Source organism: Pteropus vampyrus, unplaced genomic scaffold (genome assembly GCF_000151845.1).
Source record: "Pteropus vampyrus isolate Shadow unplaced genomic scaffold, Pvam_2.0 Scaffold23, whole genome shotgun sequence".
NCBI classification, from domain to species: domain Eukaryota; kingdom Metazoa; phylum Chordata; class Mammalia; order Chiroptera; family Pteropodidae; genus Pteropus; species Pteropus vampyrus.
In genome coordinates, this window is record NW_011888804.1 from 11,810,028 (window position 1) to 11,830,721 (window position 20,694).

The 20,694-nt window shown below is 38.2% G+C and overlaps 1 protein-coding gene across 1 annotated transcript; it reads right to left on the minus strand.

Moving 5' to 3' along the window:
* Nucleotides 1-29: 29 nt before the first annotated feature.
* LOC105289426 (sodium/glucose cotransporter 1-like) lies at nucleotides 30-20,283 on the minus strand (the record flags this gene model as incomplete). Its single annotated transcript, XM_023528164.1, is given in 9 exon segments — nucleotides 30-45; nucleotides 3,563-3,713; nucleotides 4,924-5,031; nucleotides 7,502-7,637; nucleotides 11,573-11,793; nucleotides 16,766-16,846; nucleotides 17,857-17,962; nucleotides 19,556-19,660; nucleotides 20,275-20,283. Coding segments are annotated over 9 exon segments (933 nt in total), but the record flags the coding sequence as incomplete, so codon positions are not given.
* Nucleotides 20,284-20,694: the final 411 nt, after the last annotated feature.

Genomic DNA, 20,694 nt, shown 5'->3' on the forward strand with positions numbered 1-20,694 from the left:
ATAAGAAAAATGCAAATCAAAACAATAATGACAATGATATATCATCTCACACCTGTTAAAATGGCTGTCATTGAAAAGACCAGAGATAACCTTTGTTGGCAAGGATGTGAAGAAAAGGGACCTCTTCCTTGTATACCTTTGGTGGGATTGTAATTTGGTGCTACCACTATGGAGGTTCTTTAAAAAAGTGAAACTAGAACTACCATATATGATCCAGCAATTCCACTTCTTGGTATATATCTTAAGGAAACAATTATTATCTTAAAGAGCTATCTGCACCCACATGTTTACTGCAGCATTATTCACGATAGCCAAGACATGGAAATAACCTAAGTGTCCAATGACAGATGAATAAAGAAAATGTGGTATTATACACAATGGCATATTATTTAGTCATAAAAAGAAGAAAATCCTGCCATTTATGACAACATGAATGAACCTGGAGGACATTACGCTAAATGAAATGTCAGACAAAGACAAACACTGCATGATCTCATTTGTATATGGAATCTAAAAAAACAGAACTCATAGAAACAGAGCAGATTGGTGGTTGCCAGAGGCAGGGGTAGATGGTAGGAGAAATGTGTGAAGGTGGTCAAAAAGTACAAACTTTAAGATAAATAAGTCCTGGGAATGTAATGTACAGTATGTTGACTCTAGTTAACAATACCGTATTATATATTTGAAAGTTGCTAAAAGAGTAAATCTTAAAAGTTCTCATGTCAAGAAAAAAAATGTAACTATATAAGATGATGGGTGTTAACTTCTTCTAATCATTTCAGAATATATACATATATCAAATCATTATGCTGTATACCTTAAACTTATAAAATGTTGATTATATCACAATGAAACTGGAAAAAATGGTGTCTTTTCTAAGAAGCACATAGTTGGTTTTAAAAATAGTCTGCTAATCTTAACCTTTTAACTTAGGTATTGAGCCTACTTACATTTCATGAAATCACTGATATATTTGGGTTTATATGTGCCATCCTATTGTTTTCCATTGAACTCACATTTATGTTCTTTTTATCCCTTTTTAAGTTCTTTTAAGCTAATCAAATATTTTATTAGTTATTCCATATTTTCCTTCCATTAACTTGTTAAACATTCTTGAACTTTTCTTTCATTGCTTAGTCTAGAGATTACATGCATACAACATATTATAGTCTGGTACACATTTTATTTTTATTATATCCCAAATAATTCTATTATCAGATAATAAGTTCCATTTAGTTTTTTCTTATTTTCTCTGCTATTATTGTTGTATATTTCTTTCCATGTTATAAATCCCATAGACATTTTTTTCTTATTTATGTTTTCAATAGTCAATTATTCATTTATATTTCCTACATATTTACCTGTTCTGCTCTTCATTCTTCTCTGAAGTTCAATTCTTCTATCTGGGTTGTTTTCCTTCAGCCGGAGGATCTTCCTTTTGTATTTCTTACAGTGAAAATCTAATGTAATAAATTCTCTCAACTTGCATTTATCTGGAAAGTATTTATTTCATCTTCCTCTTGGAGAATATTTTTGATGGGTACTGAATTCTAGGTTTGCAGGCTTTTAAATATTATCTATCTATTTATTTATTTATTTACTTACTTATCTATCTATCTATCTATCTATCTATCTATCTATTTATTTGTTTATTTATTTATTTTTACTAGCGCTCAAAGGTGTCATTTCATTGCCTTCTGGCTTTTACAGCTTCTTTCGAAAATTCTGCTGTCAGTCTTTTTGTTACTCTTTTGAAGATAATGTGATTTATTTTCCTCTGGTTGCTCTTTATCTTCAATTTTCAGCAGTTTCACTATAATGTAGTCTAGGTATGATTTCCTTTGTATTTATCCTGCTTGCAATTTGTTGAAATTCTCAAATCTCTGAACAGTTGTCCATTAGTTTTGGGAAATTCTTGGCCATTATCTTTTCAAAAGTGCTTCTATCCAATTTGCTCCTTTCTGTGATTCCAACTGTGTTCCGGGTGTATCTTTCTTTTTTATCTGTATATTTCAGGTTTGAAATTGTCAATTGTTCTATTTTCAATTGACTAACTGTATCTTCTGCTATATCCAATAAGTTCTTAACCCACACACTGAATTCTTAATTTCAGATATTTATTTTTCAATTCTAGGAATCTTTTCAATCCTTTTATAAAATCTGTTCTCTGCTGAAATTCTCAATCTTTTCATCTATTTTTGTACATATTTTCCTCTATTATCTTGTACATATTAATCATGGATATTTTAAAGTCCTTGTTTGCTAACTTCACCTGTGGGTCTACTTTTAGTAAATGTATTTTACATTTATATATACATATTTTTTACATATATATTAGTATAAAATAGAATTGTAAGGAGGGACATTCCTGCGTTGCTCCTTTCTAGTTTCTTCATTAACTATAATGTAGGCTTTTAGGCAATATAGATATATTTTATCATGTTGAAAGGTACCCATTTTACCAAATACCTTTCATCATCTGTGAATAGAGACATATGATTTTTCTTTTTTTCCACTGATTTTTCTCTTTTGATCTATTAATATGTTGAGCTATATTACATTTCTTAACATCAAACCGTCCTTATATTTCTGGGAAAAAAATCACAGTTGGTAATGAGATATCATTATTTTAATATTCTCTTAATATATTGTTGAATTTGTGTCTAATATTTTATTTTCAATTTTTGCATTGGTATTTAAAAGTGAGGTTAGTCTTTAGTTTTAATTTTTTTCTGTGCTATATTTAATAGGTTTTGGCATCAATATCTTGAGATTCATATAACAAATCTTCATTTTTTCTATGTTCTATAACAATTTAAATAAAAGTGGTACCTGTTTCTTAAAATTTCTCAGAAAAGTGCATTTGAACTATGAAATGCTAACTATAGTGTGAAGGCAACCTCAAAAGCAGCAGTTAGATGGATAAAATAGATGAGCAACATGCACCTTGATGCAAGATAAAGAAAGCGTATGGGTAAAATGTAGGCCACATCACATGTGTGTAGGCTGGATGTGGTCCAAGGGACAACCAACATGAAACCCTATAGAAAAAAGACAGGGACCATGTTTTGCATATGTTTGAATCCCCCACTCCATCCACGCCCAGCATGATGTTGTGGCATTGTGGTTCAGAGCATGGCTCTGAGATGGACAAATTCTCCTACTTACTGTATGACCTCAGGTAGATCAATTCTCTTCTCTGAGCCACTTTCCCCCCATTTTTCCAAAGACAATAAAATTTATCTTTAAAAGTTATCATGAGGACTAAATGAGATGAAACAGTGTATGTAAATTTCCTCACAAGGACTATGTTGGGGATACAGTAAACTATGCTCATTTTTATCACTGCGATTACTTAATGTTATTCCCAAGTGAAAATAATTTTCTTTGTGATTATAAAAGCAATACATCTTCATTGTAATGGCAGCAAAGAATACAATCATTCTGTATATAGACAGGATGATTCTATATACAGTATTATAGCCTAAAATTTTCACGTAATAACATTGTGGTCATCATTTCACTGACAGTAGTAACTAATGCAATTAGAGGAATCCTTCACCTTCCTGATAACATGAGTTCAATTTCAGTAGCCATAGGCCGTATCTGGGAATAGATGTCCATTGTGAACACAGCGCTGGCACTGTTGAAACTAGAAGCCAGGGAAGACATGAAAGAGGCCCATAGTGCAGACATCATCAAACCTTGTATACCTGAAAGAGAAGGGACATTTCCTAGACTTTCAGCTCTGTCCACACCAGGAGATGCCTTAGGCCTCCTAAGGAACTTTTCTATAAACTAAATTTTCTCCTACAAAACATTCAAATTTTATTTGGAGTGAAATGCCATCAAGGCTGTAGGCAAGTGATGCTGTTCCTTGTGCCTCAGTGCCCTCATCTGTAAACTGGGTGTGAAAGTACTTACTACATAAGGCTTTTGTTAAGATTAAGACAATTTAAGTATATGGGTTAACACAATTCCCAATACAAAGCAAGCACTCAATAAATGTAAGTTATAAACATAACAATCTAGTATTATTACCTGAAAGGCCACCTTGCGGCAAGGACTTTGCTCTGTTGAGAGATTTCTGTGTGCCATTGGGAGAGACTGAGGGTAAACAGAACCTGAACTGAGGGTCTGCATTAGCAAGCTCCCACCATATTCAGTGGGCTACTTGGTCCAGGCAGAGACTAGTCTCCGTGGATTTGCCTTCCTTCAGGTGCCCTACAGCCCACTCTCACTTGCAGCCCTGGGTACTCTAAGACAGATTCAGCTGGAAAAGCCAAACAACTTCCTTCCTGAACTGTGGAATGGTTAGTATTTCCTTCAGTTAGATTCCATCTATATCATATTTTATGGAACAGTCTCAACTTTTCTAGTCTATTGATCTCCAGAGCTAATATGAAATTATTTTTTAACTATTTCCATGGATTTCAGGAAACAGATGAGATGAATGCACAGGCTCACTGTCATCTCACAGCGAAAGCCATCTCACTTTGGGTGAACTGCACACCTCCTTGCCTATCCCATTGGATGTGAGCTCTTTGAGAGCAGGGCTAGGTTTCTGTCATCTCTGCACTCATGGCTTAGAACAATGTCTAGCACGGTGTGGAGCAAAGGCACGAGTTCAATTGGGGAAGTGAACAATGCAAATCCCAAGCACAAATGGTGCCTCTGAGAGCACATGCACTGCCAGTGTGAATGTGTGAGGAGTGAAGAGGAAGGAGGCCCAGCTCCTTCCCTCAGGGCAAGCAAGTTTCTTTCTACACAACTAACTTGTCCCACTGGACAGCCTACATTTCTACTCAGAAGAATGGGCTGACTGGTGGACAAGCCCTCACTTACAGCCCGAGGGCAGAGGCTCCAATGGGGACACAGATCATGGGGTTTCTATGGCCTTTGATGGCAGGATCCATTTCTTACCTTTGGGCATTAGCTTCATCACCAGCATTGGGTAGGCAAGGGAGCTGCAACTAGTTCTGGTGCCACAGTACTTTTCACATTCAGAAGGTGTAACACATGCCACTTTTTCTGCAATGAGAGATACAGTCACACCAACACATTGGCCTTAGAGCTCTAAAATTTGAGCCTAGGGAAAGGGAAGCAAATAGGAATTATAAATTCCTAATTTATTAAATTCTTGGTCTACTGGTGACTGCTCCAATTTATGATCCTACACACTCTTCAGGAGCTTAGGGTGGAAGCAAAAGCTAGGAGTTAGGCACTGAGGAATCAAATGAATTAATGCTTCTACCAATTTATGGTCTGACCCAAAGCAAGTACCCTGACCTTAAAAGCCTTTAATGATCCCAGCTACACGTTAGGAAAACAATCGGATTATTCATCCACATACTAATGCGTGTGAGCAACTCATAAACTTCCTCCTTTAGCCCTGACAGGTATGTTACTTTAAGAGTATTTGGGGAGAAATTTTGGACAAAAGGAAGTAAAGGGTGTGAATGTGATATGCTCATCAAGAGCTTAAATATAGGATATAGTTAAAATGTAAGAAAAAAAACAAAAACAATAAATCAACATAGACTAGAATGAGGCAGGATACTGCCTAGGTTTATGGGTTAAGCAAGCTATTTTACTGGGGACAGCTATCTCGCTTAAGAAGCAGTTACCGATTATCTAGAAAAAGAATGTAATAACTCAAGGGGGTGGCTACTATGAATGTTTGTTTTCATTTGCCTATTCTCCTTTCCTCCTACTTTGAGTAACAGGACCTCAATCTGACTTGGTGTGGTTTGGGAAGGGCCAAAGAATAAGGCCTGGCCATTCTGGAAATTCCTTCTCCTTAGTCACAATGACTGGTCTGGTCTCTATCATTCAAGTGAGTTCCCTAGGATTCATCTGGGATTTCTGCAGGAACTACTGGGAAAGGAAACACTCATTCTGTGGGGGTTGTTGAGCTGGTGGGATAGAGGCCTGGTGCTGATGATGACAATTTGGCTACCAGACAAGGTTGACACCAGCTCAGAAGAAATAGGAGCTAATAGTTCACATCATTTTCAAATAAAAGCCAAAGTAATACAAAGACCTATACAGAAAACCAGATTTAGAGAATCACACCTTAGCAGTGTCTGGCCCCCAGCTCTGACCAGGAGAGAGACCCAGAATCTAGAGCCAGAAGCATTCAGGTTAATAGAAAAGCATATTCTTCCAGGAACATGGGCAGGTGCCCAGCTTTCATGATAAATGGCTTTCTGGCTTTGTACACTTGGCATGTGTAAATAGATCTGTGTGTGGCCATTTCTGAGGACTACAGACAAGTGGTTCTGGGCCCTTCACCATTCCAAGTGCTCTCTCTGTACATTCCATGAACTCCATTCACCTTCTAGTCAGAAGGCTAGAGGGAGTTTGGGTTCCTGAGGCCCACTCAAGCTAGAGGGGGAGCTATTTCTCATTCCTTTTCCCCATTCCCTTAGCAGCTTTTAGAATCCAAAACACATACAATCCTGCCCAGTTTTCTTCCTTAGCGAGCACAGTGGTCCATGGTATGGAGTGGGGTTGGGGAGGCAGGGCTGTGAAGCCCAGGGGATTTTGGGGTCCTGGAGAGCACAAGGGCCTATTTTCTATTTAATGAGGAGGAACCACCCATGAGATCTAAGGGTACTGCCTGACAGCCAAAGACCAAATGTGGGAATGTTGGAACATAGCAGTCCTTTCTGTTAAAAGTGGAAAGGAATTAGGATTAAAAAAAGAGGTATGTCTTGGGGACAGACTGAAGGATGAATTAGGGTTATAAATGTCTCCTGTACATGTTACTGAGCAACGAGAAGTGTTTTACATTCTGACCTGGTTACAGCACTACAGCAGAAGACTCACGAAAGTTGCCGGCTTTGCCTCAGTGGCTGCACCTATCAGAGTATGTGCTCCATAAAGGGTGAATATTCGAATAAACAAACCTGGTACCCTGAGAAACAGTACAGCTAGTAAAACTAGGTTGAAACAGGGATGAGATACATCTGCAGAATTATGATAGCCCATTAAGGAGAAAAGGGATGTTTCTACAGCATTTAATGGAAAGAATGTGGGCCTCAGAGTCAGATCTACTTTGGGGGTCATATCAAGCTCCTCCTTCGACAGGCCTCATCTGTCCAATGAGGCTACACAAACCCACCTCTGGGGCTGTGAGAGCAGCGATGGCATCTGGCAGACCCCCAGCACAGTGCCTAGTATGGTGCTTCCTGTGACAGAAGGGGAGGATCTCAACCTTCCTGTGGATTGTGCCTTACGCCATGGCAGAGACTGGGCCCCGGCTGCAGGGAGCATCAGTGGCTCTTTCCTGCCTGACCTTCTCTCTTGCCATCTACCTCCATGGTCTCTGCCAGACTTCTCAGCTGCATCCCTAACCCAAACCCATTGCTCCCAAGACAGCAATCTAGGGTACCCTGACACTAGTATACCATGGGAGACCTGACAACCCCAAATGTTCTCTAGATCTCTAAGACAGGAGAAGCTGATCAGGGTGAACACATCAGAATCAAGAATTTACCTGGGTACAGGATGCGGCTGATCATTCCTGGCATCACTATGCTGAACATGGACAGCAGCTTCAGGCACCCACAAAAGACACAGCCGCCCTTCACGTGAGATATGTTCTTCCCTGCCAGGCACCGCTGGACAGAAATCTGCCAAGGAAATACAGGTGGGTGAGGGGGGTGATGGCTTTATCTGAGTGTATAAAGCCCAGGCTGCTTCACAACAGATAGGACAATTATGACCTGCTGTGTTAGCCGGATGTGCCCTCTGGTGGATTTCTGCTAAGCTGTCCACCCCAATCATCCAAGCATCTCTGGGGCATTCGGGGCTAGAAGAGATGTGTGTGACCAATGAGCACGTTTTGCTCAGTGCACAGCTGCCTGAGGGGACAGGGATGGTACACATGACCTTGGCCTCATTGCTAGCACTGCACACCAATCATTGCAGCACAGTGCTTGCAAGCTGCCCCCTGGCAAGGATGAGATTCTCTCTTAGAGGCTATGGAACATCTCTGCCAGGAAGAAGGAGGAGAGCTCTGTGACATCAATCAAAGCAAAGGTGGGTCCCTAGCAACAAATGAGTGTTCAGAACTGGGACCAACTTCATTCATCTAAATTGAAATGAATTAGTATAGACCTTTAAAACGCAAAAATCTCCTAAAAGATGTTCCATGACCCATTTCATGGGGCTCCTGCTGTAAGAGGCAGTATGCACTCAGGCTGAACAGAATGGTACAGCTGGCAGGTGCACAAGCACTTAAGAAAAAACAGAAAGTCATGGTCCAGTGCATCAAAACAACACAGTATTATGTATGCACTAAAATTACATTCTTTAAGAACATTTAAACAATGTGCAAAAGTGCTCAAAGTGTGATTGATGGTAACTAAAAGGCACAGGGTACAACAACCATAGCATATACACCGTGACTCTATACCTAGGAAAAAAATCACAGGAATAAATCAACATGATAATAGTGGTTAGTCCTGGGATAGTAGAATTAACAGGCCGGATTTTCATTTTCTTCTCTATATTTTCTTTATTTTCCAAATGCATTATTTTAGTAATAGGAGGAAGAACCCCAAAGTGGGTCTACCTCATGCAACAGGTATTGCTTCTCAGGAAGTCTGGCATCCTGTTGCTGGTTCTCAGTGAACATGGCCTCTGTTGAGCAAGTTAGGGGCGGAGGGTGGCACGTAGCCAGGCTGCATTTCCTTGTCTGTGTTTAGCCCTGTGCACAGAAGAGATTGTCTCTCAGGGAAGAGAAGAAGCAGGCAAGGGCATAGACTTATTCTGAGGAAAAACTGATGAAAAGGGCATTAAATTATTCCAACTAGAAATGTCCTAAGCACTTTCATATATTGTTATTTAGTACAAGAAAAGGATTATTGTTTAAAAATGATGGTGGGACAAAGGTCAATAATTTTCCTACTGTCAATTTGTCTTTTTTTAAATTCAAATTTCTTCTGAAATGATTTTCTTCACTAGTTAGGGAGTTATATATTCTACTTCTATGTTTTAATTACTGTTCGAATTTTAACACAGATATAACTTCAAGTCTAAAGGAAATCAATATCCCCACTCTTCTGAAAAATTTAAAGTCCATAGCCAGATTTAACTCCAAACTGTGGTCCAATATTTTAGTCTTGTTCTGTTTTACTTCCTATATTCATAATTATGATGTAATAAGTAGCCAATGCTGATTTGCTCAAATCAAAAAAGCCAGTACTTTAGATTTCCTCATGTGTCTGTCAACATCTTTGCTAACTATTCCTTCTTGCTCTTCAGTACTTCCTTTTTCTATATGTACATCTTTTAATCTTCTTTAGAGAAAGTAATGTCTTTATTTTACCCTTGGTTTTGACATGTTACTTAGAACATTGAGCATTTTACTCCTCTACATTTAGGTTACATTTTTGCTACTAGGAAGTCTATTGTCAGTATAATTGTCATCTTTGATAAATACAGGTAACTTTCACTCTCAGGAGACTTTCAAAATCTTCTCCTTGTCTTTGATGTTCTGAAATTTCATTATGATGTGACTTTGTGTGGATTTTTGAATTATCTCTGCTTGAGAATCATTGATTCCTGAATCTGATGATCCCTGCTGTTTCAACAATTGTAAAAATTCTCAGCATTTTCTCCTCAAATATTGCTTCTTTTCCCTCAAATATCCCTTTTCTTCTGGAACGCCAATGAGATGTATTGTAACCCTCATTCTACCTTCCATGTTACTTTCTCTTTTACATTTTCCATTTTTTACGGTGATTTCTAGATAATTTCTTCAGTTTTTTCTTCCAGATTACTATTTTTTCTTCCTTTAGCTGTGTTTAATCTGATGTTTTAACAGTAACTGAGTTTTACATTTCAATAAGTATATTTTTCATTTCTAGGAGTTTGATTTTTCAAATCTGATCTTTTTCGATAGAATTGCATTAATGTTTTCAGTTCTACTGTTATTTCTTTAAACACTTATTTTGTATTTGGTTATCTAACACTTCAATTTTCTGAAATTTGAAGGTATTAGTTCTGCTGTTTCTTGCTCAAGGTGGTTTGATTCATCCAACCTTGAGCAAGAAACAGCAGAACTGTGGGGGCTCAGGCGGAGCAGACATTTATTTATGGGAATCCTGTACAACCTTAGTTAGAGTGCGTCCCTCCAGAGAGAACTTGCTGTTACTTATGCCAGGCCAGTGAGTAACAAATTTTGAATGAGTTTATGTTCATTTCTTTCCATGGAGTTTTCCTGATCATACAAAGCAAATTTAAAACCCAAACACACAAGGAAGGCAAGCCTGCCATTATGAATTCTCAGAGGACACTGTTTTCCTCCTCCTAGAACTCAGGTTGAAGCACTTCTTTTTTTCAGTTGTTTCTCCTTGCTGGTGGGCAGATTTTTTCCCCTGTTCACCTTTTCACTGAGGTTACAACAGTGGAAAGAATCCAAGTTCTACATGGAGGGTTCACTCTGTACCACTCATGAACTCAAGACCTCTCACCTGTTCTCACCTGGCCATTTAAATATGAGCCTTTGAAAACCAAGCTTGGTAAATGCTGTCAGGGCATTCTCCATGTCAATGTCAGCTTAGCTCTTTTTATTTTAATTCTGTTTTTGGAAAATCTCTAGAGATTTCCTTCCTTTCTTAAGAGCTCCTTTATGAATATAGGAAGACGTCTGTTATATTTTAAAAGGATCATACAATAAGTGACATTTTGTGTCTGGCTTCTTTTACTTAGGCTAATGTTTTCAAGATTTACCCAAGTTGTAGCATGTAGCAGTGCTTCATTCCTTTTTATGGCTGAATAATATTCCAATGCATGGAGATATATTTTGTTTATTTATTTATTAGTTGATAGATATTTGGGTTGTTTCCACCTTTTGGCGATGGTGAATCATGCTGCTACGTGTGCCTCTTTTTTACTTCAGTCCCTTCCCTTGCTCTAGAAATGACCACTTTCATGACTATTTAATTCTTCCTTGCTTTTCTTTACAATTTTTTGCCACTTGATTTGTATACCTAACCAACATAACATAGCATCGGCTGTGCTAACCTTTACATAAACGTAGCCTTCGGGATCTAGCTTCTTTAACTGGCATCATGCTTTAAAGAGGTATCCACGGTACTATGGGTAGCTGCACTTCCTTTTTATTTCTACATTGCCTTTTTACTATATGAATATTTCACAATTTATTTAATGATATACCATTAAGGGAGAGCCAGGTAATTTTTAGAATAAGTTTGAGTCCTTAAAAAATCCAACTGAAATAGTAATTGGTCGCATTTAATTTATTGACTCAGTTAAGAGAACTGACTTATTTTTCACATCCAAACAACTGTGCTTTTTAGATAATGATAGGGAAGAAAAAATGAAAGCAGTTGGTGTGTTATAGATGGGGCTGTGGGAGAAATTTCTTTTAAACAGAATTTCATATAAAGTTATTTAGGCAATAAATAAAGATTGGAAAGGAAACTTGGCTACTGAGTGCATACAAGCCCACAGATACCTGTAGATGCATCTAGTCTGGAATGCATCCAGGACCACCAGCACCCAATGCAGTCACTTCAAGTGCAATGTGTCTAATTACCTGATCAGTGCACCAGTAGTACAAGGAGATGATGGAGATGCCAAAGACAATTCCAGGCCAGGGGAGGTCTCCAGTAATGGGATCTCGGAAGATATGGAAAGAATCCAGGCGAGGGAGGTAGCATTCTGGCTTGGCAGTCCAGTTTCCTTCACGGATTATGCTTGGCTTAGCATTTAAGTAACGACGCAGTAGCTCCTGGTATCCTCCCACTTCTTTAAAGGCTTAAAAACACCATAAAATTGATCAGTACCTTAAATTGTATGATAACACATGTCTAAAGAACCAAGATTGCAAAGTAAGACCCAATTTGATTAACTGAATCTAACATAAAAAGTGCAATGGACTGACAAATAGTAGAGACTGTATGTGCCTAAGAAAAGATACCATTTATTTCAAAGAGAAAGAAGAGTATAGTGGACATTGTGGCCATGTGCCCAGCAACCCCTGCTCCCGCTGCTGGCAGCAGAACCTTTCTTTCTAGCTGCATTCCATCCTATGTGGCTTAGATGGGCCTCATCAATCTGTCTACCATTCCAATCTGCTATGTAACTCAGGCCTGGCCAATGCTCCCTGTCCCCTGGTCAGTGACTGATGGAATGGACTTGAAACTCAATCTTGGCTAATCAGAATTGTCCCAGGATTCATTCTTCTTTTTAAGGAACCAAAAAAGTCTGCCTACTTTCTTTGGGGTTCTCAGCTAGTACGGCAGTTTGAAGCTCTTTTGTCTACCCAGTTCATGCAGAACTCCAGATCTAGCTATGCCTGAGGCAATGTACCCCAGGAATTTTTAGCTATGTTAACCAAGAGAGTACTTATTTGCTTATACTAGTTTTGAACTGAAGTGCTATCACAAGTTATCGAAAGAATCTTGACTAAAACAGAAATTAATATTCGCTTTCCTGCATTGCCAGCAAAACATTTATGAAACTTCATATTTGAAATTTGCTTCACAGCCTGTGACATTTCTCCCTCAATATTCTACGTGGTGTAAAATCTTAACATTAAAGAAAAATATTTTCTAAAAGGCTCTAAAACACCCATAATTCCACATATCTAACTAAAAAACACTTTTATTTTGACATATTAAACCATGCTCTTTGATATAGACTAGATTTTTGAAGTAGGTTCAGAATCATCTGGAGTCAAGACTGGTCAACGAAAGGACACTGAGTGACTATGATTATAAATAATAAGACACCTCATAGCCTTTCTAAAAATGAATTCCATGTGCATTTTTTAAAAAGGTGAAATATAAAGCTACAAAGTTATTGGAAGAAAACAGGAGAATATCTTTATGAACTTGTGTTAGGAAATACATTCTTAAACAAGATATAAAAAGGAAAAGAAAGGCTAATAAGTTTGACCTCAAAATTTAAAATTTATATGACTGAAACCAAATTAAAATTTTTTTAGACAGAAAGAAGAGATTTGCATCGTGTATAAATGACTCCTATTCACCAATAGCCAAGGAAAACGACTGGAAAGAAACATGGTAAGAATGTGAACAGGTAATTCACAAGAGAGGAAATACACATGGCCACTAAGTATATGAATAGATGCTCAGCCTCATCAGTGTCTGGAAACTTCGAATTAAAACAAAAATAAGATACTTTTCTTTCCTTCCCCTATTGGGCATATTTTTAAAAAGTCTTAAAATATTGTTAGCTGAGAGATTAGGAAACATAGATTCTCAAACATTGCTGAGAATATAAATTAATACAGTAGTCCTCTTTTATCTACAAGGGATACATTTTAACATCCTCAGTGGATGCTTGAAACCAGATAGCACCAAACCCTGTATATACTATGCTTTTTCCTATATGTACATACCTATGATAAAATTTAATTTATAAATTAGGCATAGTAAGTGATTTGTAACAATTACTATAATAAATTAGAATAATTATAATAATATACTCTAATAAAAATTATGTGAATGTGGTCTCTCTCTCTCAAAATATCTTATTGTTCTGTACATTTTCACTTAAAGGAAGCACTTTATGGCTTCTCTTGGCATATCCAAATTGCCAGTATCACTACTCTTGTATTTTGGGGCCATTATTAAGTAGAATAAAGGTAACTTGAATACAAGCACTACAATATGATGACAGTTGATCTGATAACTGAGATGGCTACTAAATGACTAAATGGCAGGTAGCTTATACAGTGTGATTCACTGAAAAAGGAATGATTCATGTCCCAGGTGGGATGAAGCGAGATTTTTATCACTACTCAGAATGATGTGCAATTTAAAACTTATGAATTTTTTATTTCTGGAATTTTCCATTTAATATCTTTGGACTGCAGTTAACTGCAGGTAACTGAAACTGCAGAAAGCGAAACCACAGAAAGCGGGGACTACTCTACAACCAATTTGGAGAGCAATTTGGGGTATTTCTTGACAAAGCTTATTTCAGTAATGTAATGTGTTTATTCCAGTAATGTAAGATTGTGTTAACATTCAAAATCAAGTCAATGTAATGCACTGTGTCATTTACAGGATAAAGGAGAAAAATAATCATCTCAGTAGATATGGGAAAAAAACACCTGATATAATTCAAGGCCTATGATTAATGATCTTAGAAAACTAGGAATGGAAGGGAACTTTGATAGTATGATAAAGAGTATCTTCAAAGAAATTGATAGCAAATATTTTATTTAATGGTGAAATATTCAAAGCTTTCCAAGACTGGGAATGAAGCAAGAATGTCTGCTGTCTCTACTTCTATTCAACACTATACTAAAGGTTTTGGCCAGTGTGATAACACAAGAAAAAGAAAAAAAGGTATAAAATTCAGAAAGGAAAAAAACAAAAAGATAACTTCTTGACCTGAGTGCTGCTTACCAGAGGGTGTTCACTTTGTGATATTTCATCTAGTCACACACTACTTTGGGTTGTGCACTTTTCAGTAAAAGGTTTATTACAAATACAAAAACATAAAAGTTGTAATAGATCTCTATTCACTGACATAGAAGTTTGCCTATGATATAGTACTAGAGATAGAAAAACAGGTACAAAATTTTGTTTTGATTCTATTTACATATATATATATATATGTATGTATATATATATATATATGTCAGATTAAAAAATGTTTATATATATGAAGACTATTTCTGGAAGGATATATACAATACTTATAATACTAGTTGTCTGGGGACTCGAACTGAGAAACTGAGGGCAACAAGTATTTCACAGTGTACCCTATTGTTTTGTTTAGCTTGTGTATATATTATCTAAAAATAAAAAAAATTGTTTATGTGCATGGGCTCCCATTGTGACAAGTTTAAAGGGCAACACTCATTTGGATGTACAAGTTCTTGTATATTTTAAAAGAAAACAATTACTCCATTACTTTATAATAGTTTACTTAATAAAAGAAGTAACATGAATACCCCAAGTTAAAAATCCCATTAAACTTCTCAGGAAATATCTTAGTTTGTTTGGGCTGGGTGACTTATAAAGAACGAATTTCTTCCCACAGTTCTAGAGGCTGGCAAGTCAAGATCAAAGTGCTGGCCAACTGGGTGTCTAGTGAGGGCCCACTTCCTGGTTCACAGAGAACCATCTTCTCATTGTGTCCTTACATGATACAAGGGGTGAAGGAGCTCCCTAAGGTCTCTTTTATAAGGGCACTAATGTCATTCATGAGGGCAGAGCCTCCCAAAGGCCCCCATCTTATATACCATCACATTGGGGGTTAGGATTTCAACTAATAAATTTTGGGGGGACACGGACACTCAGTCTATAACAGTAAAGATTATATAATTATTTAGAAATATCATTGCTAACATTATATAGCATATCTTACCAGCCCCTAAAGTTTAATTTGATGTCATTTTCAACTATTTGGGTAGACTTGGCAGGTTTTAAAAATGTTGATGTTTAACACTAGCACACAATTAAATACAATGGCTTAGTGCATTTTACAGTTTATAGTTTTGTCACTCAAATAGTCATCACTTCTCAGCTCATTTAAAAATTCTTTGGATCATGCCTGATATGTACTTTGTGTCCCAGCAACATCATATTGAGTATACTTCATGGTGCACTAATGCTTACTGAGTGGTAAAACTGAGGATTGTGTGATTCTGTTAGATTCTATCTTTTCTCATTCCATGGGGTTCAATAACATGCTCTATGGAATGATTCTGCTTCAATTGTACTCACATATCATTTCAGTAATTTTTCAATACCTGAGCCAAGACCAATCTCTTACTCATGAAGCAGTGGGTAATAGCAACCTCACTAAGGTCATACTCCTAGCTAGTAGAAGGAAACTTCCATTTTAAGGTAAGTGTACTTGCTATTACAGGTACTACAATATGTTAGTTCATGTACTGGGCTTTGATGTTACAGAGACCCAGCTCTGAGTTCTGCTCTTGGTGTATCTTGCAAGCAAGTTATTTAGCTGAGACTCAGTTTCCTCATGTGTAAAATGAGGTTAACGACAGTAGTTATGCCTCATGGTGACTGTAATGATTAAAGCAGCAATATAGATAAATGCTTACATAGTACCTGATAATACATATCAGCTATTATTTTCATTTTTGTTACTTAATAATTTGTTAAATTCTTATGCCTTTTTATGTCCCAATTTCCCTTTACTTCCCATTTTTTTTAGATGAATGAATAACCTACTATGTGCCTCAGACTGCACTGTGTGAGGGATGGCTCTGGTTCTTAAGACGTTTTGGACCTGGGGGATGTTTCATTCATGTGACACAATCAATGAACAATCAAGGTATGCATCAAAAAATGTTGAGTGGTAGTGATGCAAGCCCAGAGAAGAAAGATGTGCAGATGGAATAATCAAAGAATCACAGCTTTGGAGAGGATCTTCCATTGACCATGACAGATGGGTTTAATTGAGTGGACAAAAAGGAGAGGGGCTTCTAACTGTAGAGGAAGAGCATAAACAGAGGCACAGAGGTGGGGATGAGAGTGGCAGACCGCTCTTGACTGCTGCTCCAAAGCACTAGAGTTTGTTACCATTTCTCCTATTCCTCGACTCTTTTCTTCTCAAGTGAGCAGAAGTTTCCTCTCCAATTTTCAGCATGACCTTAGATAATGCTCTTGGGTCCTGAAGGCCTCTGTCTCATCTGTGAGATGAAGGTGCTGAAATGGCCCCGGGCAGCAATCAGATTCAAAGATTCCACCCATGGTGCTCAGTCTTCTCAAGATTTACTTACCAAAGCCCATTAGCAAGACTGATCCTAGAACCATAACGCCAGCATGTAAGGCATCAGTATAAATCACAGCTGCAAAACCACCTAAATAAGCAAGAGAAAGTAAAAAAGCCACATTTGACTCTTTTCACTGAAAGTTGCTTTGGCATCCTATTCTACATACTTGTTCTCTCCTAGATATCAACATTCACACCTTTTTTCTCTTTAATTCAGTGGGTCTTATAACTATTTATGCTTAGTCTCAGTAAATCCTGTTTTCTCTCTTTAATATCCTTCATGATCCTTTGTTGGATTCTTATCTTGCCCTTCTATGTCCCAATTTCTCTTTAAATCCAATTTTTTCGATAAATGAAAATATGGTAGTTTTCCTAAGGAAAATAAACCTAGTAGTTTTCCTAAAATCTCAGTTTGGAAGCAATAGTAGCATCCCTGGCCTCTACCTGCTGGATGTCAATATAGACCTCTCCAATTGTGACAAGCAAAAATGTCTCTGGACATTACCAAATGTCTCCTGGGAAGGAAAACCCAATCCCCATTCCCACCTCCGAGAACCACTGAATGAGCGCATTCCATTCCCAGCCCTGATTCTCTCCACTCAACTGTAATGAACTGAGCTACTGCTGAACAAAACATAGGACGAGAGCACTCACTCTCAAAACCTAGGCAGAGGTTGTCTAGGACTGAACTGCCTACATAAAAGATCCCATCTGATGGCCAGACCAGGTTATTAGAGGTGAGCAGGATAGCCTGAAGCTGCCGCCTCTCCCTCCTTCCTTTTCTGTGCTCCCACTCTTTTGCCTGGCAGCCTACTGTATCAGGCCCAGTCCCACCCCAAACACAATTACTGCCATCCTGCCGGCCCCCTTGGAAAGCCCCCACGAGCCCAATCTGATTTCTAGGGGTAAGACTTCACTTAGATACCCTGTCTTGATTATTTTCACTGTTCTCTCCATCCCCAGGCCTCAGGAATGTGATTTACAGACTCAGAGAAAATGCAAAAGCTAAAGACTCCTGCTTCAATGTCTACCAGGATGCCATTAAGAGGCAGAGTTTTCAAGTCAATATAAATACCTGTGTGGTTAGAGTAATCTCACCTGTGATGGTATAAATGCCAATAAATATCAGCAAGAATATGGTGGCCTGGTAAACATCCCATCCAAAAATCAGCCCCATGACCATGGCACTAGTGCTGATCTCCACCTGAAATGAGTGTAAAGGCGCAGTCTGTACTTTCGTTTTTAGCTCAATTGACAGCAATCCCATAAAAACACTCGTCTTAGAAGCCATTTGCGGTTAGCACACCCACTCCATCACTAGTGGACACTGGGTGAGGGTTACTCAACAGGCTTGTGCCCCACGAGTTCAGCCAAGGTCAGCACCTTTAGGGCTTGGGTTAACTCAACTGATCCAGTTAATACAACTTAGCATCCTCCTCCTTGGAGCCTGAGTGGGGAGTGTGCTGAGAGAGAGCTGTTCCTGCAGTTCTGTCATTGAGAAAAGGCAAAGGGAACAGTTTATCAGGAGTTGGCAAGCTTTTTCTATAGAGGGCCAGATTGTAAATGTAGGCTTTGTAGGCCACATATGGTCTGTTTTTTACAACCCTTTAGAACCGTAAAAACCATTCTTAGCTTAAGGACTTTACAAAGCAGACCACCAGGAAGATTGGCCTGTGGGCTTGATTTGTTGATCCCTGGCTTAGTTGACAGTGATTCTGAAGCATCTGCACATCATTTAAAAGGATAACTTCTTGCTTTTTTATTCTGGTCCCCAAAGTCAGGGATATAATGGGCAGAGATTCTCCCAACACTCATCTATCCATTTATTTACCAAATGTTAGTAATACTGAGTACCAACCATGTAGTAGGTATTTAGCAGGGTTCAGGAGACACAGATGTTACCAGAACTTAGTCCCTGTCTTCAAGTAGCTTACAATTAATGAGGGAGACAGACCACTAAATTGGCAATTTCCACGCAATAAGTGACACTCATTTGATAATTCAAAAAGTATTTATTGAGTGCCTATGTGATAAAAGTGTTCTCAGCACAGAAGGCAATGCAGTGAACAAGCCAGGCTAGTCTCTAAGCTTCAAAAAGTTTGCACCAAAGTGGAGAAAACAGAAAATAAGGAAACAAATAAATTTCTATTGTATGGTGACAAAGAAAATAAAAACAGTAATGGAGTAGAGATTGACCAGCACATCCGTGGAAGGCCTCTCTAAGGAGGCGATATTTGAAAAATCTGGGAAAGAACATTCCAGACACAGTATAGAGCAGGTGTCAAAGGCTTTAAGCTGGAATAAGCTTGCTGGATTTGAGAAACAATAAAGCAGACAGTGCGGCTACAGCATGGTGACTATAGGAGAGGGGACAAGGACAGAGAGGCAGGGGCTAGAACAAGATAGTCCTTACCAGTCATAAGAAGGACTTTAGTTTAGTTTAGTTTAGTTTAGTTTAGTTTAGTTTTTTTTTTTGTCAGGGCAATGGGAACTTCTGGATTGTTTTAAGCAGGGGAGTGACATTACCTAATGATATGACATGGGTAAGCCCAAAGTTCTCTGGGAACACAGAAGAAGGACATATAACCCCATCCTGGGAGGCAGAGAAGATGCCTCTGCCTTTTATTTTTTACACAGTATTATTAAGCTATTTTTCTCTATTCAAGGTAAGACAGCAGAGACCAACAAGTAATTTATGGGGCCCTAGAATGATCTGCTGGGACAAATCTAGCATAGTCCTGCCTACTGATTCTTCTTTGTTTTGTTATCTTTTTTGGGTGGCTTTTACACAACTTACTGAGACCCTATTGAAGATATAGAGGAATAAGTACAGAATAGCGAGGAGGAACTGGATCCGGGAGCTACCAAACCTCTTCCTCAAATATTCTGGCATTGTTACCACCTATAAGAGCAACAAGAGAAGTTACTATCAGACAGAGTGCCGGAAGAGGCAGGCCCACAGGGATGGGCCTCGATCGCAAAGTGCTGGATGTCAGAGATGTGTTGATGGTGGGAGCAGCCCAAGAAAACCGGATGCAGGGTCATCAACTCTGGCTGCATTGCACAGCACCTGTTAAAATGAGAGAAATAAGAATGGACAGGCAATATAGCTGTCTTTGAGAAGCACGGAATCTAGATTCCTGTGCAATCTTCGGAGTACAGGAGGAGATCCAGCTAACTGAAAATGTCTAATAATGACAAATCACTTTTATGAAATAATCATAGAGCAAAATCAAATGCTTTATCACATACTACATATATAACAAGTGCTCCAGAGAGACAGAACTTGACTCTGTGCCAATGCTGCTTGTGTATGTGCTGGTGCCCCAAACAATTCTGTTAATTTCTACTTCCATCCTCTCAGGCTGCATGCACCCAGTGGCAAAGAGTGTGTCCTTTCTGTTCATTAGACTCATTAGCACAGTGCCTGGCTCATGGTAGATGAATAAGTAATTGTTAAATGAATCCTTTCCCACCTTCTGACCTGAATATCCTCATGTGCTCTTGTCTACCTACCTTACACATGCTTAACTCAAATTCCATATGCTTTATGAAGATGTACCTGGGGGCTTCATAGGGACCATATGCCCTCTTCTAAAACACTACAGTTTTTATTACTTTCACCTTTCACTTGTTTTTCTTTTTTAAGCATATACTGTCATATATGGCTCATTTTCTCAATCATGTTCTAAGCTGTTTTATACTTAGTACTTGCATTAGTCTGCTAGGGCTGCCACAACAAAGTATGATGACTGACTGAGTGTATTATTTCACAGTTCTAGAGGCTGTAATTTCAAGGTGTTAGCGGGTTGCCTCTGAGGACACTGAAGGAAGATCTGTTCCAGGCTTCTCTTCTTGGCTTGTTGATAGCTGTTTTGCCTGTGTCTTCATATCTTATTCTCTCTGAACATGTCTGTGTCCAAATTTCCACTTTTT